General features: G+C 42.1%; 1 protein-coding gene across 1 annotated transcript in view; it reads right to left on the bottom strand.

Moving 5' to 3' along the window:
• Nucleotides 1–590: 590 nt before the first annotated feature.
• The window catches only part of LOC126235351 (uncharacterized), a 178,396-nt gene continuing 154,440 nt past the window's right edge, over nucleotides 591–24,546 (bottom strand). The window contains exons 7-8 of the mRNA XM_049944074.1: nucleotides 23,761–23,948; nucleotides 591–1,055 (exon numbers count right to left, since the gene is read on the bottom strand). Of these exons, the coding sequence (XP_049800031.1) occupies nucleotides 1,022–1,055; nucleotides 23,761–23,948 (222 nt within the window). The 3' untranslated portion in view covers nucleotides 591–1,021. The remainder of the gene's footprint in view (nucleotides 1,056–23,760; nucleotides 23,949–24,546) is intronic.

A 24,546-nucleotide genomic window follows, 5' to 3' on the forward strand; every position in this document is an offset into this window, starting at 1 on the left:
TAAAATTCAGAGGCGGTGGTGTTATAGTGTGGTCGTGTTTTTCATGGAGGGGGCTTGCACCTCTTGTCGTTTTGCGTGGCACTATCACAGCACAGGCCTACATTGATGTTTTAAGCACCTTCTTGATTCCCACTGTTGAAGAGCAATTTGGGGATAGCGATTGCATCTTTCAACACTTTCTAGCACCTGTTCATAATGCACGGCCTGTGGCGGAGTGCTTACACGACAATAACATCTGTGTAATAGACTGTTCTTCACAGAGTCCTGACCTGAATCCTATAGAACACCGTCGGGATGGTTTGGAACGCCGACTTCGTGCCAGGCTTCACCGACCGACATCGATACCTCTCCTCAGTGCAGCACTCCGTGAAGAATGGGCTGCCATTCCCAAAGAAACCTTCCAGCACCTGATTGAACGTATGCCTGCGAGAGTGGAAGCTGTCATCAAGCCTGAGGGTGGGCCAACACTACATTACCGATGGAGGGCGCCACGAACTTTTAAATCATTTTGAGCCAGGTATCCGGATAGTTTTGATCACATAGTGTTTAATACAGTCTTGCTATAAGGCTAAGAAAGTTTAAACTTCACGTTATATTATATGAATGTATTACAAAAAATATTGTACAGTTGATAGATGGCGTTCATTTCAAGGAAAGTCAGTGATAAAATTTTTGAACCACGTTCCAAGATTGTTTTTACACATCGAAAAAATGGCAATATCAGACCCGCAATCTGTGAAGACGTGTAACATAAGCTTCCTTTTCGCCATGTTTCTCAGCGATGGACCACTGTGAGAAGTTCAAACATTATCCGTCGAGGAGAAAGTGTTGTTGTCCGGCTCTCGAGTTATCAGAATACCACGTCTGTTTAATCTTGCATTTACGTTAGCCACAGAGAGCTTCCTCTGTATCCTCCGAAGTTTAGTTTATTGACAGAGTGAGTACGCTGAAGCCGTTGTACCATCTCCAGGTCTTTGGCGTCGGTCGAGAGAATCACTGTCGTTGTAAGTTGTCCTTTTCGTCAGACCACGTTGTTGTCAGGATCTGGCACGCACCTTTAAAAAAAGAAATAAAATGCCAAAGGATTTGTAATATCTGACACATAAAAAATTTCGTTCGATAAAGAAATAGAAGTACTTGCTTACAGTATGTATACATGAAATTTAGCTTAAAATTTTGTGATACTGGCTATGAATTGCCATTGTGGCTCTCTGAGGTAGACTGTTAACTTTAGTACTATTAATGAGAACAGGATACAATGTTTAAAGAATAAGTTAAAAGAGGAGGTGAGATGAAGATGTATAAAGAGATGCTAATCTGAAATTCAATATATTCCATAGTAAATTTGTGTCTCATTTGATAGTTTCCTAAGAAATTATCCAGAAAGTCCATTAACAAAAAAGCAAGTAAGCCAGACTAAAATATCACATAGTACAAAAAATGCTCTACTATTTTATAGAAACCCCTTAAAATGTCGAGAAATACAGTATGTACGTCCTGACAAAAATTAATAACGCAAATAATAAGATTAAAACTGTACGTGCTATTGTGAAATGGGAGACAAGACAGTCAGTGACCAAGATACCACAACGATTTAACTAAATGACAATATTGTGACTGATAATTCACAATCTGCAAGTCTCTTTAACAACCACTTTCTAAATTTAGCAGCAAAAATAGAATTAAATGGTTCAGCATGCAACCTTGTAGGTAGTGGAACCACATTTATGAGTAATCATGTTGGGTATTACTAAACCGCTTCAGCTGTATTCAGTCCTTTATTATTACATCACTGCAGATTTCATGGCACTAAAAGCCACATCTTCAGGTGAACATCTGTATAACAATAAATCAAGAAGTAATAACAGCTCTGAAACATCTAATGATTTGATAATTTTCTAAATTATTCTAAGATTTAAAAAAAATTGAAAAATTATTGGAAACTTTTACACGACAATGGGTCACTATGGTATAATTTGTTTAGGGCCCATCCACCATACTGGATTGGAAACCGGCTGTTTTATTCCTTCACGTATCATCTTTTAGCGGTGTTTTGTTCTGAAGGACAATGACTGTTGGGTACAAAGTTCCGAGCTTTTTAGCTCTAACGTTTTAGTTATTTGTCACAAATATTTTAATATTCTCATATACAAGTTTCTAATAGTTTTTTTAATTTTTAAAATCATAAAATAATTTTAGAAAATCATCACATCATTGGACATCTCAGGGTTGTTATTATTTCTGAATTTATCCTTACATAGATGTTTACCTGAAGATGTGGCATTTAGTGCCACAAAACCAGTAATGATCTAAAAATAAAGAACTAAATATAGTTGAAGCAGTTTTTTAATACCCAAGATGATTAAATGGTTCAGTTGAAGAAGCAAGAGAAAAAATTAAAAATATCATTCTACAACACTTCTAAGCAATTAGAAGTAGGACCAATGTCCCTCACTGAAATTAATACAATTATGACGATTCCAAAAAGCTAAAGCTCAAATGCGATGGTATTTCAAATAAATTTCGGAAAATGATTCTAATTTAATAAGTAATGTCCTTAGTGACATCTGTAATGCATCACTGGCACAGGGAATTTTTCGAGACAGATTGAAATATGTAGTTGTTAATCCTCTTTAAAAAGAAAGGTGACAAAAAAGACAAATAATTACCGTCAAATTCCCTAATGAGGTAGAATAGATTCACATTTAAATAGAAACTATTTACTTAGCACATCGCAGTTTGGATTCCAGAAGTTTTGTCTGACCGCGAATGCTATTTGTACAGGTACACACCAAATACTACAAACCTTGAATTGTAAAATACTCGTATCACCAATTGGCATTTTTTGTGATCTTTCCAAGGCGTTTGATTTCGTAGATAGTATTACTTTCTTAGAAAAACTTAAGTTCTATGGAATTGAAATCTTTACATACAGCTGGTTTGAATCATACTTAACAAACAGGATGCCAAATGTGTTGAGTAATTCGAACGATAATGAAAGGAGAGAAAATTTTAGTGGCCAGTGAGAAATGATGAAACTAGTGCCACAGGATTCAATTTTGGGCCACTCCTATTCTTCAAACAGTGCCTCTGCAAAACTTAAGAACGATACAGATAAAGCCCGGCCGCGGTGGTCTCGCGGTTCTAGGCGCGCAGTCCGGAATCGTGCGACTGCTACGGTCGCAGGTTCGAATCCTGCCTCGGGCATGGATGTGTGTGATGTCCTTAGGTTAGTTAGGTTTAAGTAGTTCTAAGTTCTAGGGGACTGATAACCACAGCATTTGAGTCCCATAGTGCTGAGAGCCATTTGAACCATTTTGATACAGATAAAGTAAAACAACATATTAATAACTCGACGAAAATGAAAGAAAGTGAGGGAGCATGATGCCAGAGGTCTCCCAGGCGCGTACAGAAAGCTGTATGTCACATGCGTGAGGTCCGGAAGAACATACATCACACATATAACAGTAATATCCAAGCCTTGGCGGTATTTCACGATATCTCCAACGTGCATGCACACTAGATTCTACCTCTACATCTACATCTACATTTATACTCCGCAAGGCACCCAACGGTGTGTGGCGGAGGGCACTTTACGTGCCACTGTCATTACCTCCCTTTCCTCCTCTTGAGGGAATCATGCAATCATGTAAGATGCTGCGAGTAATGAAGAAAATGGATTTGGGAGGGGGGATTTGGGTTGGAAGTGAAGCGTTCTCAGCTGGAACATACTGACAGCGAATGCTGTCGCAACAGTGTTTAGATTGGGAATGATGTTGGCCATGAAAGCAAGGAACAGGGTCCGAATGCCACTTCTCCATACAGTTTTAAGCCGTCAGGAAATTTCGGGACTGTTCAGTGTCTAAAAAGTTATACTCAAGCGTATTTCCAGCATACAGCAATGTTATCTCTCACGGGGAGCACTTTCGTAAACGTTTTTGGTGAGCCACGTACGGAAGCCGGGCGGAAACCGCCAGCACGCGGTCGCAGCCGCAGCCGGATGGAGATGCGGTCGCCGCATCCGCCACACAGCTCGCTACTCGCTGCTGCTCCTGACAGATGAGCACAACAGCTGTTTGCAGCACACATTATCAGTTTACTCACTAAGATCTTCTCTCATTAGGCCTGTTTACGAGCGGTACCCATTCTACACTTTTTTTTTTTTGGTCATCAGTCTACTGACTGGTTTGATGCGGCCCGCCACGAATTCCTTTCCTGTGCTAACCTCTTCATCTCAGAGTAGCATTTGCAACCTACGTCCTCCATTATTTGCTTGACGTATTCCAATCTCTGTCTTCCTCTACAGTTTTTGCCCTCTACAGCTCCCTCTAGTACCATGGAAGTCATTCCCTCATGTCTTAGCAGATGTCCTATCATTCTGTCCCTTCTCCTTATCAGTGTTTTCCACATATTCCTTTCCTCTCCGATTCTTCGTAGAACCTCCTCATTCCTTACCTTATCAGTCCACCTAATTTTCAACATTCGTCTATAGCACCACATCTCAAATGCTTCGATTCTCTTCGGTTCCGGTTTTCCCACAGTCCATGTTTCACTACCATACAATGCTGTACTCCAGACGTAAATCCTCAGAAATTTCTTCCTCAAATTAAGGCAGGTATTTGATATTAGTAGACTTCTCTTGGCCAGAAATGCCTTTTTTGCCATAGCGAGTCTGCTTTTGATGTCCTCCTTGCTCCGACCGTCATTGGTTATTTTACTGCCTAGGTAGCAGAATTCCTTAACTTCATTGACTTCGTGACCATCAATCCTGATGTTAAGTTTCTCGCTGTTCTCATTTCTACTACTTCTCATTACCTTCGTCTTTCTCCGATTTACTCTCAAACCATACTGTGTACTCATTAGACTGTGCATTACGTTCAGCAGATCATTTAATTCTTCTTCACTTTCACTCAGGATAGCAATGTCATCAGCGAATCGTATCATTGTTATCCTTTCACCTTGTATTTTAATTCCACTCCTGAACCTTTCTTTTATTTCCATCACTGCTTCCTCGATGTACAGATTGAAGAGTAGGGGCGAAAGGCTACAGCCTTTTCTTACACCCTTCTTAATACGAGCACTTCGTTCTTGATCGTCCACTCTTATTATTCCCTCTTGGTTGTTGTACATATTGTTAATGACCCGTCTCTCCCTACAGCTTACCCCTACTTTTTTCAGAATCTCGAACAGCTTGCACCATTTTATATTGTCGAACGCTTTTTCCAGGTCGACAAATCCTATGAAAGTGTCTTGATTTTTCTTTAGCCTTGCTTCCATTATTAGCCGTAACGTCAGAATTGCCTCTCCCGTCCCTTTACTTTTCCTAAAGTTAAACTGATCGTCACCTAGCGCATTCTCAATTTTCTTTTCCATTCTTCTGTATATTATTCTTGTAAGCAGTTTCGATGCATGAGCTGTTAAGCTGATTGTGCTATAATTCTCGCACTTGTCAGCTCTTGCCGTCTTCGGAATTGTGTGGATGATGCTTTTCCGAAAGTCAGACGGTATATCGCCAGACTCATATATTCTACACACCAACGTGAATAGTCGTTTTGTTGCCACCTCCCCCAATGATTTTAGAAATTCTGATGGAATGTTATCTATCCCTTCTGCCTTATATGACCGTAAGTCCTCCAAAGCTCTTTTAAATTCCGATTCTAATACTGGATCCCCTATCTCTTCTAAATCGACTCCTGTTTCTTCTTCTATGACATCAGACAAATCTTCACCGTCATAGAGGCTTTCAATGTATTCTTTCCACCTATCTGCTCTCTCCTCTGCATTTAACAGTGGAATTCCCGTTGCACTCTTAATGTTACCACCGTTGCTTTTAATGTCACCAAAGGTTGTTTTGACTTTCATGTATGCTGAGTCTGTCCTTCCGACAATCATATCTTTTTCGATGTCTTCACATTTTTCATTCAGCCATTTCGTCTTAGCTTCCCTGTACTTCCTATTTATTTCATTCCTCAGTGACTTGTATTTCTGTATTCCTGATTTTCCCGGAACATGTTTGTACTTCCTCCTTTCATCAATCAACTGAAGTATTTCTTCTGTTACCCATGGTTTCTCCTTTGTAACTATGTTTTCCTTCCCAACTTCTGTGATGGCCCCTTTTAGAGATGTCCATTCCTCTTCAACTGTACAGCCTACTGCGCTATTACTTATTGCTGTATCTATAGCGTTAGAGAATTTCAAACGTATCTCGTCATTCCTTAGTACTTCCGTATCCCACTTCTTTGCGTATTGATTCTTCCTGACTAATGTCTTGAAGTTCAGCCTACTCTTCATCACTACTATATTGTGATCTGAGTCTATATCGCTCCTGGGTACGCCTTACAATCCAGTATCTGATTTCGGAATCTCTGTCTGACCATGATGTAATCTAATTGAAATCTTCCCGTATCTCCCGGCCTTTTCCAAGTATACCTCCTCCTCTTGTGCTTCTTGAACAGGGTATTCGCTATTACTAGCTGAAACTTATTACAGAACTCAATTAGTCTTTCTCCTCTTTCGTTCCTTGTCCCAAGCTCATATTTTCCTGTAACCTTTTCTTCTACTCCTTCCCCTACAACTGCATTCCAGTCGCCCATTACATACGTCCCCCTTTACATACTGCATTACCCTTTCAATATCCTCATAAACTTTCTCTATCTGTTCATCTTCAGCTTGCGATGGCCGCGCGGTTCTGGCGCTGCAGTCTGGAACCGCGAGACCGCTACGGTCGCAGGTTCGAATCCTGCCTCGGGCATGGATGTGTGTGATGTCCTTAGGTTAGTTAGGTTTAACTAGTTCTAAGTTCTAGGGGACTAATGACCTCAGCAGTTGAGTCCCATAGTGCTCAGAGCCATTTGAACCATTTTTTTCAGCTTGCGACGTTGGCATGTATACCTGAACTATCGTTGTCGGTGTTGGTCTGCTGTCGATTCTGATTATAACAACCCGGTCACTGAACTGCTCACAGTAACACACCCTCTGCCCTACCTTCCTATTCATAACGAATTCTACACCTGTTATACCATTTTCTGCTGCTGTTGATATTACCCGACACTCATCTGACCAGAAATCCTTGTCTTCCTTCCACTTCACTTCACTGACCCCTACTATATCTAGATTGAGGCTTTGCATTTCCCTTTTCAGATTTTCTAGTTTCCCTACCACGTTCAAACTTCTGACATTCCACGCCCCGACTCGTAGAACGTTATCCTTTCGTTGATTATTCAATCTTTTTCTCATGGTAACCTCCCCCTTGGCAGTCCCCTCCAGGAGTTCCGAATGGGGGACAATTCCGGGATATTTTGCCAATGGAGAGATCATCATGACACTTCTTCAAATACAGGCCACATGTCCTGTGGATACACGTTACGTGTCTTTAATGCAGTGGTTTCCATTGCCTTCTGCATCCTCATATCGTTGATCATTGCTGATTCTTCCGCCTTTAGGGGCAATTTCCCACCCCTAGGACAAGAGAGTGCCCTGAACCTCTATCCGCTCCTCCGCCCTCTTTGACAAGGCCGTTGGCAGAATGAGGCTGACGTTTTATGCCGGAAGTCTTCGGTCGCCAATGCTGATTATTTATCAAAATTTAGGCAGTGGCGGGGATCGAAACCGGGACCGAAGACGTTTTGATTATGAGTCAAAGACGCTACTCCTACACCACGGGTTCAGTCTACACTACTGGCCATTAAAATTGCTACACCACGAAGATGACGTGCTACAGAAGCGAAATTTAACCGACAGGAAGAAGATGCTATGATATGCAAATGATTAGCTTTACAGAGCATTCACACAAGGTTGGCGCCGGTGGCGACACCTACAACGTGCTGACATGAGGAAAGTTTCCAACCGATTTCTCATACACAAGCAGCAGTTGACCGGCGTTGCCTGGTGAAACGTTGTTGTGATGCCTCATGTAAGGAGGAGAAAAACGAACCATTACGTTTCCGACTTTGATAAAGGTCGCCTATCGCGATAGCGGTTTATTGTATCGCGACATTGCTGCTCGCGTTGGTCGAGATCCAATGACTGTTACCAGAATATGGAATTGGTGGGTTCAGGAGGGTAATACGGAACGCCGTGATGGATCCCAACGGCCTCGTATCACTAACAGTCGAGATGACAGGCATCTTATCCGCATGGCTGTGACGAATCGTGCAGCCACGTCTCGACCCCTGAGTCAACAGATGGGGACGTTTGCAAGACAACAATCATCTGCACGAACAGTTCAACGACGTTTGCAGCGGCATGGACTATCAGCTTGGAGACCATGGCTGCGGTTGCCCTTGACGCTGCATCACAGACGGGAGCGCTTGCGATGGTGTACTCGACGACGAACCTTGGTGCGCGAATGGCAAAACGTCATTTTTTCAGATGAATCCAGGTTCTGTTTACAGCATCACGACGGTCGCATCCGTGTTTTGTGACATCGCGGTGAACGCACATTGGAAGCGTGTATTTGTCATCGCCATACTGGCGTATCACCCGGCGTGATGGTATGTATGGGATGCCACTGGTTACACGTTTCGGTCACCTCTTGTTCGCATTGACGGCACTTTGAACATTGGACGTTACATTTCAGATGTGTTACGACCCGTGGCTCTACCCTTCATTCGATCCCTGCGAAACCCTACATTTCAGCACGATAATGCACGACCGCATGTTGCAGGTCCTGTACGGGCCTTTGTGGATACAGAAAATGTTCGCCTGCTGCCCTGGCCAGCACATTCTCCAGATCTCTCACCAACTTGAAACGTCTGGTCAATGGTGGCCGAGAAACTGGCTCGTCACAATACGCCAGTCACGTATCGTGTTGAAGCTGCATGAGCAACTGTACCTGTACACGCCATCCAAGCTCTGTTTGACTCAATGCCCAGGGGTATCAAGGCCGTTATTACGGTTCAATGGTTCAAATGGCTCTGAGCACTATGGGACTTAACTGCTGTGGTCATCAGTCCCCTAGAACTTAGAACTACTTAAACCTAACTAACCTAAGGACATCAGACACATCCATGGCCGAGGAAGGATTCGAACCTCCGGCCGTATCGGTAGTTATTACGGCTAGAGGTGATTGTTGTGGGTACTGATTTCTCAGGATCTATGCACCCAAATTGCGTGGAAATGTAATCACAAGCCAGCTCTAGTATAATATATTTGTCCAATGAATTCCAGTTTATCATAGGCATTTCTTCTTGGTGTAGCATTTTTTAATGGTTAGTAGTGTAATTAATTTCAACAATTTCTCTTTTTATTTTGTAACAGGTCACTTGTTAGCTCCCTGTTGAATTAATAGACCCTATTCATAGCCGTGTAGCTCAATAGTTGGTTCGTTGTTTTTCTATCGGAACGAATCTGTCAAGAATATATTCGCTATTTCTTATTTCTCGTCACACTTTTGTATACGGGATGATCAAAGTTACCGTTTGAAAGCGTTGCTGGAGTGTGCATGAAACGTGGCGTGACTCCGATGCGGGTATATAAGCACTGACATGCAAGAAGGATGCGGTGTGGCTTTGTGTCCATCCGATGTGGGTGCGGCAAATACGGAAGCGTAAACTATGGCGAAATTTTTATCAAATGCATCCAAACAGGGATAACATTTTGTTATTCTTTTCTAGGTTGCGGAAGGACAAACACCGGTGGACATACATCGGAAAATGAAGATCTGTGTGGGGCAGCACATCTGTCGAAAACCACCGTTGTGGAATAGTGCACGACGTTCCGTGCTCGTCGTGATTCGACACAAGACGCACGTCCGCATATCGCAAACGGCGTTACGCAGAAGTTATGCCAACTCAAATGGGAGTCATTCGAGCACCAGCCCTCTAGTCCTTGTCGCTTCTCAGGCGATTATTTACGCCTCCGGCAACTTAAAAAAGGCCTTCAAGGGTAGACGATTCCTGTCGGACGAGGCTGCACAGCAGGCAGTTACGGACTTCTTCACGCAGCAGGACACTGCGTTTAACCAGACGGGTATCTTCATCCTAGTGCGTCGGTTGGATGATTGCCTGAATGGTCACGCCGATTTTGCCTGATTGATATAGAGATTCTGGACTGTAAGACCTTCGAACAGAAACTTTCTAATTGCCCCTTATATTATTAGTCCTTCATTTCGCTACTCTAGAGACTCGCATACGTGGTATGAAATGCTGAACACGTTTAAGTTACGTTTACCTAATATACTTTCTTACTGTACATTCTCACATATCCATTGTCACGAAATTTATAACAAATAAATCATTGCACTTACTAGACTTTTCCATTTGTTTCACTTCCACCATCTCGAATTGTTTTCTGTTTAAAGCGAGACCCAGTCATTGGTAAAGCTATAATAAGTAACACATTAAATGCTTTATCAGCCCATTTGATGTTTGAAACAGTCCGAACCGTCCATAGGGTTACACACCTCTTGTCCATGTTGATGTTGATCCTGCAGTTGCTAAAAGAATTTACAATAACATGTTAGTAAACAGTGTAGCATTATTTAGTAACGTGACGATATCATCATAATCATCAGCCATGTGACATAAACTAATGGATAATGGCCTCCTTTAGACTGTTCCAAGCTCTAAGGTCTTAGCTATACTCATCCACGTCGTTCCCGCATGTTTACTAATGCCATGTACTGTCCCTCCTCTAGATAGTCATCCACACAGCCTGGCAAAGAAAGTGAAGCATCTGGAAGGGAAGTGGTAAACGAAAAGAAAATTCAGGGGTTTAGAAGGTATGTGATGTTATTTTACTGATTAAAAATCAGGGTTAAATTTATGAGGAAGTTGGCAGTAATGAGGCCAGTTATCTGTATGACGTTGCACGGCCTCTGGTCTGTATGCATGCACTGCTTCTATGCGGAATGAGGCCATGAAGCCGTCGAGTTCTTTGCTGTGTCAAGCTGACCCAGATCTGTTGCAGTCTGTCGGAATCATATGTGGAGATCTTGCTGGCCAAGAGAGTACCTCAGCATCACGCAGGATGTTCGTAGACACACTTACCATCTGTGGACTAGCATTGTCTTGTTGAAAAATGAAACCACATGGATGTAGCAAGCAGGGCTGTTTCGATATTTTACAACACAAACGACTTATCATTTGCCGCCCCTCCCCCCTTCTTCCGTCGTACACTTTCAGAAGTTTCAGTTTTTGCCTGCCTAATACAGTGTAGCGAACACGCGAGCACGTAAAACTGACGCAACACGATGTGGCGTGTCTGAAGTAGTGCTGCAGGGAACTGAAACCATGAATCCTGCAGGGCTCCGTAAGGGTACGAGGGGGTTCAAAATGGTTCAAATGGTTCTGAGCACTATAGGACTTAACATCTGTGGTCATCAGTCCCCTAGAACTTAGAACTACTTAAACCTAACTAACCTAAGGACATCACACACATCCATGCCCGAGGCAGGATTCGAACCTGCGACCGTAGCAGTCGCGCGGTTCCGGACTGCGCGCCTAGAACCGCTAGACCACCGCGGCCGGCGGTACGAGGGGGTGCAGATCTCTTCTGAAGAACACGTTGCAAGGCATCCCAGATACGCTCAATAATGTCTGGGGAGTTTCGTGGCCAGCGGAAGTGTTTAAACTCAGAAGAGTGTTCCTGGAGCCACTCTGTTGCAATTTTGGACGAGTTGGGTGTCGCATTGTCCTGCTAGAATTGTCCAAGTCCGTCGGAATACACAATGGACATGAATGGATGCAGGTGATGAGAAAGGATGCTTATGTACGTGTCACCTATCAGAACCGTATCTAGACGTATCAGGGGTTCCTATCTCACTCGACCTGCACACTCCCTTCCACCAGCTTGAACAGTTCCCTGCTGACATGCAGGCTCCATGGATTCATGAGGTTGTCCCCGTACCCGTACACGTCCATCCGCTCGATACAATCTGAAACGAGACTCGTCCGACCAGGCAACATGTTTCCAGTCATCAACAGCCCAGAGTCGGTATTGACGGGCCCAGGCGAGGCATAAAGCTTTGTATCGTGCTGTCATCAAAGGTACACAAGTGGACCTTTGGCTCCGATAGCCCATATCCATGATATTTCGTTGATTGGTTCTCACGCTGACTCTTGTTGAAGGCCCAGCACTGAAGTCTGCAGCAATCTGCGGCAGGATTTGTCTTCTGTCACGTTGAACGATTCTCTTCAGTCGTCATTGGTCCTGTTCTTGCAGGATATTTTTCCGGCCGCAGAGACATCGGAGATTTGATGTTTTACCGGATTCCTGATATTCACGGTACTCTCGTGAAATGGCCGTACGGGAAAATCCCCACTTCATCGCTATCTCGGAGATGCTGTGTCCCATCGCTCGTCCGCCGACTATAGCGCCACGTTCAGACTCACTTAAATCTTGATAAGCTGCAACTGTAGCAGCAGTAACAGATCTCAAAAGTGCACCAGACACTTGTTGTCTTATATAGGCGTTGCCGACCGCAGCGCCGCATTCTGCCTGTTTGCATATCTCCGTATTTGAATACGCATGCCTATACCAGTTTCTTTGGCGCTTCAATTTAATTCTGACATCTGTGACCCCTTTGGTGCCCCTCTCAATTGGGCGCCCCAAGGGGCTGCTTGTATCGCTTAAGCCATAAACTGGACCTTGTCGCGTGCGAGGTAACGCATGAGGATGCGGGATGTGAGAGATGCTCCGCTGCGCCACTATAGCTCCTTCAGACACTACCAGCCGTGACCCCAAGACGTGCCGGATCGCTTCTCACACCATGACTCCAGGAGTAGCATCATTATGCGTTTCCAGAACACTGGAAGAATAGAACGTCTCCACAGCTCGCCGCCTTTCGTCATTCTGGATTGTGGAGAACCCCGATTTTTTTCTGAACACAATGTGATGTATTCATCATCAGTTCGCGCGCCCTGGTCACGGCACCATTGCAAACGCAGCCGTTTGAGATGTGGTGTTAACGACAGCCTACGCATCGAGTAATTACCTAGTCCGGCTGTTGTTAGTCTCTGAGTAGTGGTGCAGGATGACCAGAATGCTTGCAGGGAGTCCACTACTTGTTGTCGGATGGCAGATGCAGATGTGAAAATTTTACGATGTGGTTGGTGAACAGTAACGCGATGCTCCCTTATGACAGACGTGCTCGGCCAGAACCTTGACGACGAGTATGCCTGCATTCCAACACAGGGCCTTACGAATCTGGATACGGCACGATTCTAGCAGCCGGCCAAATGGGGACCCACAACAAGGCACTTTTAGAATCAGTCAGGTGCTGATGCCTCTGACTCACTCGTGTATGTAGCATCTCCCTATTCTTGACAGTCATCACTCAACATCTGACGCTGTTTATGCCTCTTATATATCCTATCGGGTCTGGTTACAACACTAAATACGAACAAAACGAATGAGCTCTGTTGGCCGTTCTACCTGTCACAGAGAACTGCAGCTCTAAAATCTCACATTCCTGCCAATGGCATTCACCTAACAACCTCTTGCGAAATAAGTAAAATTATTAAATATTTGAAAAATAAATGTTCTGTTGGAGTAGATGACATCTCTAAGAAGATATTAAAACAATGTGGAACAACTACAGCTAATGTTCTGAGTCACATATGTAATGCATCACTAACTCAAGGTATTTTCCCAGACAGGTTAAAATATGCCATTGTCAGGCCTCTCTAGAAAAAGGGGGACACCACAGATGTGAATAATTATCGGCCTGTATCCTTGCTTACAGAATTTTCAAAAATCTTCGAGAAAGTAAAGTACTCAAGAGTGGTTAGCCATCTCAACAGTAATGGGATACTTAGTAAATCACAGTTTGGATTGCAGAAATGCAGTTTCACTGAGACAGCAATATTCTATTTCACTGTCCACATAATAGAGTCTTTAAATAGTAACATTTCAGCAACAGGAAATTTCTGTGACTTGTCCAAAGCATTTGATTCCGTGAACCATGATATGCCACAGAAATTACAATTCTATGGTATAAATGGTATAGCATATGAGTGGTTTAAGTCATACCTGCAGAACAGGAAGCGAAAAATTTCCTTATATGGGTCAAGTGATTTAAATAAGTTTGCCAATTCATCTAACTGGGGTGAAATTACATTAGGTGTTCCACAGGGTTCAATCATGGGTCCCCTTCTGTTCTTGATATATGTGAACGCCCCCCCCCCTTCCTACCTGAAACAGGAAGCTGAACTGACCCTGTTTGCTGATGATACAAGCATCATTCAGTAAAAGAAACTCCAATTGAAAATGATACAAATAAGGTCTTAGGAAAAGTCATTAATTGGTTTTCTGCAAATGGGCTTGCTCTAAACTTTGAAAAAACACAGTACATCCAATTTTCTGCTGCAAAATATACAGTTCCTTCAATAAATATAACATATCAACAGAAGTCAGTAGACAGGGTAGAGCATATTAAGTTTTTGGGTGTACATGTAGATGAGAATCTTAATTGGAAAATTCATATTTTGGATCTTCTAAAGTGACTAGGTTCAGCCACTTATGCAATAAGAATAATTGCTAATTTTGAGGATATAGAAATTAGTAAACTAACATAATTTGCATACTTTCACTCTCTGATGTCATATGGAATAGTATTTTGGGGTAACTCAACATTTAAACATAAAATATTCCCTGCTCAAAAGAAAGTGGTTAGAATAATGTGTTGGGTTCATAGTGGCACATCTTGTAGGCAGCTTTTTAAAAGATTGGGAATTCTTACAACAGCCTCACAGCACATTTACTCACTAATGAAATTTGTTCTCAACAACATGGACCAGTTTAAAAACAACAGTGTCATTCATGATTATAAGACAAGAAAAAAGAAAGACTTACACTATCCTTTACTTAACCTATCTTTGGCACAGAAAGGGGTAAAATATGCTGCTATAAAAATTTTCGACAAATTACCAGATGAAATAAAATGTCTGACAGGCAGCAGTAATAGCTTCCAAAATAAATTGAAATATATCTTCTTGACAACTCCTTCTACACCATAGATTAATTCTTGAGTAGGAATAAATAAATCTATAAATATAGTATGTGCATTTTGTGCCATTGAAGGGAATGGGGTAAATAATAGAAATATTAATCTTTAACTCTGTATTGTAATATATATATTAAAAATATTGTTTCATATGTGCATTTCTTGTGCACTTGACACGTTCCACATCATAACGGCTACCGTACCATTGATCAATGGAACACGCAACCAACTAACTAACTAACTAACTCCGACTACGAAGTGACATCTGACCGTATCTTCTGAGGGCTTCACTTTTCTTTTATTAGGCAATGCAGATATTTTTTCTCTCGAAGTCCAGTAAAGAACTTCTCTGGCCAATCCGCCAGTTATTCACCTGGCTACATGTTTTGTACACCTCTGTTACATTTTCACTGCAGTCGTCACTATGTGTGCTGCTGTAGAGTGCCGCCTGTTCCTACATACGAGAGGACAGCCATACAGATTACCGTCTGGTCCCCTAGATTTAAGTTTTTCGTGCTTTCACTAAGGTGGTTAACAAAGTGATTCATATATTCTTCCTATTATGCTGCATACGCACAATACATAAAATTTAGTTATTTTCTATCTTTCCGTACAATCGCGCTACAGAGCTTCAGACATTTTTAAGGCTCGTTAATTCCTTGCCTTCCGTATTCTGCTACCGTTGAACTTCACTTCGATTCATCCGCCTTCGTGGTCAATTTCTTCACCCCAGGAGAAGAGATTGGCCTAACTCCCTGACAGTAGTCGAGAGGAAGAAGACAACTTACACCGGCATACATCACCGCTTACTTTGGCCGCCTGTAGCATTCACCCCTTCACCACAATGAAAACAAATCAAGAGGCAGGTTCAGATCTCCTATATTACAAAGCATTATGAGGAATGAATTGCAGCATCTACAAGGTGCTGCCTTTAGTGTCTGATGACGACGACTTCCTATCCTCCTTTTGTTCAGGTGAAACAAAAAGGAATCATCAGATTTTCAACAAACATTCTTCTCATATAGACGATGCATTCAGAAAAGTTTTATTTCCATGTCAGAACTAATTTTCGACTTCTCTTCATAATCACATTAATCACGGGAAACGCACTGGAAAAGAACGTATCAGCACAGTATGAAACACTTTGCTAAAAGAAATATATGCATCAACCCCACCATCGCAATGAATTCCTGATGCGCTGATATATCCCAGTAGAACTGCGTATTGTTTCACAGCCTTACACAATTCGGGCACGAAGACACTGTGCATCTTGTATCGTGGTTCCGTACAAAATAGTTGTCAAATGCCCTCAAAAATGAAAGTGTGTTGGCATTAGGTCCAGAGAGCGCGGAAGCCGAGGTACTGATACACCTTTATCTATTCATCTGTCAACTAACCTGGTACTTAGAAGCTTATGTATGTGAACGCAAGCAATGAAGTTAGTCGAATGACAACAAAAGCAAAGAAGTCAGTGACATGTCAGCACTACATTTGTTCAACTGGAACAACTAATACTACCGTTGATCCTAAGAATAACAATTTACTGTAAACCATAACCAAGAGAGTAGTTCGAGCATTTCATGTAAGATAAATGTCGTATAATGCTGGCACTTCCTGTTTCTGTGTCTTTTCCATGATTAATGTGATTATGAAGACAAGAAGACAATGAGCTCTAACATGGAAATAAAGCCATGTCTATATAAGATATTTTCCTACCCTATGCGTGAATAATGTTCCCTGAAGGTATGCCCGTAACGTTTTGTTCCACCTTGCAGAAAAGTTGCAAAAATTTGTTAGTGTAACCTCTCCTCCGACAGAACTCGTAAGCTCTGTGTCTCACCGCTTGTTAGTACACATTAAGATTGGAACTATGTTCATTCTGACCGGTGACTATTTGGATGTATTTTTACCTGTGGAAAAAATAATGGCTTCTTTTTATTTCTGTGAAAATTAGCTGCAAATTGTTTGTTTCTGGTTGATTACATAAGTTCTAAGTACAATGTTGATAATTAGGTCACGTATTTACTTCCTATAGAAGAATAATAGTGAAATTTTGTACTACTTTTTGACAATTATAAAATTAGAGATCTTCCCAGTGTCAATATGATAGTATTACGAGGTTTTATATTGTAGGGGCCTACTTACGTCTAGATGGAGTGACGTCCATAAATCATCTTGGAACGTAATTTATTTTATGTACTATGCCGTTAACGTATGTCGAATATTTATTTTCTATAAAAACTGAGTGTTAGTTCTTGACAGTTGCAAAATACCAGATCGTTTATTGTCTATCGTGCTGTGTTCGTCCCTTTTCTTTTTTTATTATGTCAATAAAGTTGTCCAAATAATTTTTATGTTTATAAAGCAACATTGGAACTATCTGGTATTTTACAACTGTCAAAAAAATAACACATATTTTCTGAAGAAATTAAATACAGGAAGTAGATTAACAACGTAAACCATAAAAGAACTTACATTCTAAAATGATTTATGAACGTCACTCCATCTAGACGTAAGTATAACATTACATAGACATAGATAAACAGGAACACTTGATTCTTTTTTTTTTTTTTTTTTTTTTTGAGTCATCAGTCTTCTGACCGGTTTGGTCTATTGGTCTAGCGGTTCTAGGCGCTCAGTCCGGAACCGCGCGACTGCTACGGTCGCAGGTTCGAATCCTGCCTCGGGCATGGATGTTTGTGATGTCCTTAGGTTAGTTAGGTTTAAGTAGTTCTAAGTTCTAGGGGACTGATGACCACAGATGTTAAGTCCCATAGTGCTAAGAGCCATTTGAACCATTTAGGTTACAATATCTCCGGATGTAATTAACATTTTACAATGCAACAAACGGCACTGATTACGTATTTGTTTATATGTTCAGATGTGCTAACAAAATTAACGGGGTTCCATTTAAAAAAACGTAGGTTTGTGTTAAAAAACATACTTCCGTGCATTTTTGTATGGTTTGTATTAACCAATTACACTAGCCCCTCTCCTCACGTTCGGTCTGTGGAATCGATTCGTCAGTATTTGATGTGGTTTACGAAATATATCCAGCGGTAATGTTAGGTGACTCACCCTGTATATATCTGTTCCTGGGTACGTCTTACAATCTAGAATGTGATTTCAGAATCTCTGTCTGACCATGATGTAACCTAAGTGAAATCTTCCCGTATAACTCGGGCTTTTCCAAGTATACCTCCTCCTTTTGTGATTCGTGAACTGTTGATATTCATTAAAATATCGGAATCCAATGTGTCGATACTTAAAAAATATCATTATCGGCCTTCGACACATGGAAAAAAATATCCATGTAACGACGGAAAAAATTAAAGTACCTGTCTATAAAAATATCGGTTCCACATTGTAAATACACTGCCGGTTTTACAGCTGTAATTTAAGTTCTGATTTATTATTAGGTATTCTGTACATCCGTAATTTTTCTCGAGGGCATGCAGCTTTACTGTATGGTTAAATGACGATGGCGTCCTCTTGGGTAAATTATTCCGGAGGTAAAGTAGTCCCCCACTCGGATCTCGGGCGGGGACTACTCAAGAGGACGTCGTTATCAGGAGAAAAAAAACTGGCGTTCTACGGATCGGAGCGTGGAATGTCAGATCCCTTAATCGGGCAGGTAGGTTAGAAAATTTAAAAAGGGAAATGGATAGGTTGAAGTTAGATATATTGGGCATTAGTGAAGTTCGGTGGCAGGAGGAACAAGAACTTTGGTCAGGTGAATACAGGGTTATAATTACAAAATCAAATAGGGGTAATGCAGGAGTAGGTTTAATAATGAATAGGAAAATAGGAGTGCGGATAAGCTACTACCAACAGCATAGTGAAGGCATTATTGTGGCCATGATAGACACGAAGCCCATGCCTACTACAGTACTACAAGTTTATATGCCAACTAGCTCTGCAGATGACGAAGAAATTGAAGAAATGTATGATGAGATAAAAGAAATTATTTAGGTAGTGAAGGGAGACGAAAATTTAATAGTCATGGGTGACTGGAATTTGAGAGTAGGAAAAGGGAGAGAACGAAACATAGTGGGTGAATATGGATTGGGGGAGAAAAATGAAAGAGGAAGCCATCTGGTAGAATTTTGTACAGAGCATAACTTAATCATAGTTAACACTTGGTTCAAGAATCATAAAAGAAGGTTGTATACCTGGAAGAATCCTGGAGATACTAAAACGTATCAGATAGATTATATAATGGTAAGACAGAGATTTAGGAACCAGGTTTTAAATTGTAAGACATTTCCAGGGGCAGATGTGGACACTGACCACAATATATTGGTTATGAGCTGTAGATTAAAACTGAAGAAACTACAAAAAGGTGCTAATTTAAGGAGATGGGACGTGGATAAACTGACTAAACCAGAGATTGTAAAGAGTTTCAGGGAGAGCATAAGGGAACAATTGACAGCAGTGCAGGAAAGAAATACAGTAGAAGAAGAATGGGTAGTAGCTCTGAGGGATGAAGTAGTGAAGGCAGCAGATGATCAAGTAGGTAAAAAGACGAGGGCTAGTAAAAATCCTTGGGTAACAGAAGAAATATTGAATTTAATTGATGAAAGGAAAAAATATAAAAACGCAGTAAATGAAGGAGGCAAAAGGGAATACAAACGTCTCAAAAATGAGATCGACAGGAAGTGCAAAATGGCTAAGCAGAGATGGCTAGAGGACAAATGTAAGGATGTAGAGGCTTATCTCACTAGGGGTAAGATAGATACTGCCTACAGGAAAATTAAAGAGACCTTTGGAGAGAAGAGAGCCACTTGTATGAATATCAAGAGCTCAGATGGAAACCCAGTTCTAAGCAAAGAAGGGAAAGCAGAAAGGTGGAAGCAGTATATAGAGGGCCTATACAAGGGCGATGTACTTGAGGACAATATTATGGAAATGGAAGAGGATGTAGATGAAGGTGAAATGGGAGATATGATACTGCGTGAAGAGTTTGACAGAGCACTGAAAGACCTTAGTCGAAACAAGGCCCTGGGAGTAGACAACATTCCATTGGAACTACTGACGGCCTTTGGAGAGCCAGTCCTGACAAAACTCTACCATCTGGTGAGTTAGATGTATGAGACATGCGAAATACCCTCAGACTTCAAGAAGAATATAATAATTCCAATCCCAAAGAAAGCAGGTGTTGACAGATGTGAAAATTACCGAACTATCAGTTTAATAAGTCACAGCTGCAAAATAATAACGCGAATTCTTTACAAACGAATGGAAAAACTGGTAGAAGCCGACCTTGGCGAGGATCAGTTTGGATTCCGCGGAAATGTTGGAACACGGGAGGCAATACTGACCCTACGACTTATCTTAGAAAATAGATTAAGGAAAGGCAAACCTTCATTTCTAGCATTTGTGGACTTAGAGAAAGCTTTTGACAATGTTGACTGGAATACTCTCTTTCAAATTCTAAAGGTGGCAGGGGTAAAATACAGGGAGCGAAAGGCTATTTACAATTTGTACAGAAACCAGATGGCATTTATAAGAGTCGAGGGGCATGAAAGGGAAGCAGCGGTTGGTAAGAGAGTGAGACAGGGTTGTAGCCTCTCCCCGATGTTATTCAATCTGTATATTGAGCAAGCAGTAAAGGAAACAAAAGAAAAATTCGGAGTAGGTATTAAAGTCCATGGAGAAAAAATAAAAACGTTGAGGTTCGCCGATGACATTGTAATTCTGTCAGAGACAGAAAAGGACTTGGAGGAGCAGTTGAACGGAATGGACAGTGTCTTGAAAGGAGGATATAAGATGAACATCAACAAAAGCAAAACGAGGATAATGGAATGTAGTCGAATTAAGTCTGGTGATGCTGAGGGAATTAGTTTAGGAAATGAGACACTTAAAGTAGTAAAGGAGTTTTGCTATTTGGGGAGCAACATAACTGATGATGGTCGAAGTAGAGAGGATATAAAATGTAGACTGGCAATGGCAAGGAAAGCGTTTGTGAAGAAGAGAAATGTGTTAACATCGAGTATAGATTTAAGTGTTAGGAAGTCGTTTCTGAAAGTATTTGTATGGAGTGTAGACATGTATGGAAGTAAAACATGGACAATAAATAGTTTGGACAAGAAGAGAATAGAAGCTTTCAAAATGTGGTGCTACAGAAGAATGCTGAAGATTAGATGGGTAGATCACATAACTAATGAGGAGGTATTGAATAGAATTGGGGAGAAGAAGAGTTTGTGACACAACTTGACAAGAAGAAGGGACCGGTTGGTAGGACATGTTCTGAGGCATCAAGGGATCACCAGTTTAGTATTGGATGACGGCGTGGAGGGTAAATATCGTAGAGGGAGACCAAGAGATGAATACACTAAGCAGATTCAGAAGGATGTAGGTTGCAGTACGTACTGGGAGATGAAGAAGCTTGCACAGGATAGAGTAGCATGGAGAGCTGCATCAAACCAGTCTCAGGACTGAAGACAACAACAACAAACATTCTGTACATCAATAGTAGCTTGCCTACCCCCTTAGAGCAACAACTGATAGGAAAACGATGCACCGTCACGCTTGGTGATAACCACTTTGCTTATAATGGTTGGGTTGGGGTTGGGTTGTTTGTGGGAGGAGACCAGACAGCGAGGTCATCGGTCTCATCGGATCAGGGAAGGATGGGGAAGGAAGTCGGCCATGTCCTTTCAAAGGAAGCATCCCGGCATTTGCCTAGAGGGATTTGGGGATATCACGGAAAACCTAAATCAGGATGGCCGGACGCGGGATTGAACCGTCGTCCTCCCGAATTCGAGTCGAGTGTGTTAGCCACTGCGCCACCTCGCTCGGTTGATAATGGTAACTCCATGTAACCGGTACAATAAAAGGTGTAACGTCCCCTTCGAAAAATTATTGAATTACTGTGCTGGTAAACCCCTTACGTTAGTTGATTTTCAAACAGCTGAGCAAAACTGAAAAGTACTCAGACATTTCGCTCTTTACTTATTCTGATCAACACTAAACTGGCACACAATATTTTTAGCGCAACGCAATCTGACTTTCAAAAATCCCTACAAAAGAAAGTCCCTGACTAACAATAACCTATACCTTTCATGAATCACTTACCTCACAAAAATCTTCGTTACTCGAACTACTGCAATACAGTGAGTGCCACTACTGCCAGCTAAATAAAAGATTCTAACTACTGAAGGGACTACTGACAGGCATAGTTAGCAAATGAAAGATTTTGATAAGGAACAAACAATGTATTTACCTTAATAGTATTCAAAAGTCATAATATATATATATCAGTTCATGACATCCAGTCTTACAAATGTACTGTCTCTGATGGACACACGTCCAGATCATCCGCTCTCAAAACTCCGCCATCTCTCTCCCCACATCCACCACTGCTGGCGGCTCACCTCCAACTGCGCAACGCTACGCGCTGTTCACATCCAGCTGCCCAACACTACAATAGCAGACAACAATGCAAACCAGCCACAGACTGCACACAGCACACCCAGTGATCCAGAATGAGATTTTCACTCTGCAACGGAGTGTGCGCTGATATGAAACTTCCTGGCAGATTAAAACTGTGTGCCCGACCGAGACTCGAACTCGGGACCTTTGCCTTTCGCGGGCAAGTGCTCTACCATCTGAGCTACCGAAGCACGACACACGCCCGGTCCTCACAGCTTTACTTCTGCCAGTATCTCGTCTCCTACCTTCCAAACTTTACAGAAGCTCTCCTGCGGACCTTGCAGAACTAGCACTCCTGAAAGAAAGGATACTGCGGAGACATGGCTTAGCCACAGCCTGGGGGATGTTTCCAGAATGAGATTTTCACTCTGCAGTGGAGTGTGCGTTGATATGAAACTTCCTGGCAGATTAAAACTGTGTGCCCGACCGAGACTCGAACTCGGGACCTTTGCCTTTCGCGGGCAAGTGCTCTCCCATCTGAGCTACCGAAGCACGACTCACGCCCGGTCCTCACAGCTTTACTTCTGCCAGTGATTTTCATACAGAGCACTACGTGGCGTTAGCAACATTAAAACCTAAACAGCCTAATTACAAAGGTGTTCGATGGTCTCTTCATTCGGTTTCGTTATATATCGTATTTGTGCGGAACACTTCATGTCGCCTTCCGTGTTTTTTTTTTTTTTATTATTATTTCTGTAATCGCCAGAGAACTAGCAGTTGTGTGAAAACTGCGAGGTCAAGTTTTACGTCCCACCTACTGTTGGTAGCACCGGACGCCGATTATGTTAGCATTTCCTCTCACAAGTCTCCGCCCACCGCAAAGACCAATCTTGTCATTTAGATTTTTGTTCATCATTGTCAGCTACTGTTTTTGAAGAATGCCAATGGGAAGAGATAGCAGACTAGTTGCGTTAAAAATTGGCCTTTAACGCGACTGGTGTGCTATATCTCCACATCGGAAATCTTGTTATTACATTCACACCGCCACCCCCCAGACTTCTACTTTGTGCCACCTATACTTGCTTCACACAGTTAATGAGAAAGACTGGACGCCATGAAAGCGCAAAAAGTAGTAAGACTGCTTCATACAGTGAAAGTAAAATTATATTGTACTACAATTTCAAAAGAACAATTGCAAATATTCACCGTAAATTTCGAAAAAAAATGTAATATAAAATAATATCGGTCCTCGATATTGCCATTTCGGTATCGATACATCGCTGGTAATGTCGCATCCAACGTAAATCAATATGTTTTGGTTAAATATCGGTACTTCGATATTTTGTCGACAACCCTAAATATAGACGGTATTTAATATAACATGAATAGTAACTGTACAACAACATGTACGATGAATTGAGAAGAGCGCCGGACTTACGTACCTGCAGGAGAGGGGGTCGACGTGGAAACCGGTGCTGCAGAAAGGGGGCGACCGGCACTCGCAGAGGCAGCGCCTGTGGTTCCAGCGCCGCACCCCCCTGCAGTGCGCCTGCGCCGCGGCGTGCCGGCACTGGCAGCTGCACGAGTTCTCGTCGTACCACTGCCACGGGCTGCAGTCCTCCGGCTGCACCTGTCACCATTCACAAGTACAGTATCGTGGCGCACTTGCAGCTGCGTGAGTTGTAGTCGTAATAGAGCATCGAACTGCAACCGCAGCAAGTGCTTACAATATTACAGGCCTCAAGAGGCAGTGCAACCGCACTGAGGTACGTAGGTGGTGGAATTTTCCCCAACTGCAGCAACACGAGCTATAGATATGCGTCCAGACCTATGAAGAGACACAGATATAGAATATCTGCTGCGGCATTCGGCTGCTAAATCACTACTGTATCTCCTCAGCAATTCCCATCTTCCTCCTTCAGTATATCGACACCACAGCTCTCTTTGTCCTCTAGCAAACACTACAGAGATCTCTCCGGTTCACCTCCCACTGTAACTACTGTTTTTGCATTGTGAAAAGTGGTTGAGTCTACGTTTCAACACTGATTCATCTATTAAAGGGTGCATCACTCTCCACTACTGTTGACAAGGCATTTACTCGTACTCTGTTACTGACTCCCACTCTACAAACCACTCTCCTAGTTTTGACTCAAGACGACAATTGAAGTTTCATGTACTCGCTACCTTGAACATAGGCTGCAATGGGCTCAAGTTTAACAGTGGGACTG

This window comes from Schistocerca nitens, chromosome 2, assembly GCF_023898315.1.
Source record: "Schistocerca nitens isolate TAMUIC-IGC-003100 chromosome 2, iqSchNite1.1, whole genome shotgun sequence".
Lineage (NCBI taxonomy): Eukaryota > Metazoa > Arthropoda > Insecta > Orthoptera > Acrididae > Schistocerca > Schistocerca nitens.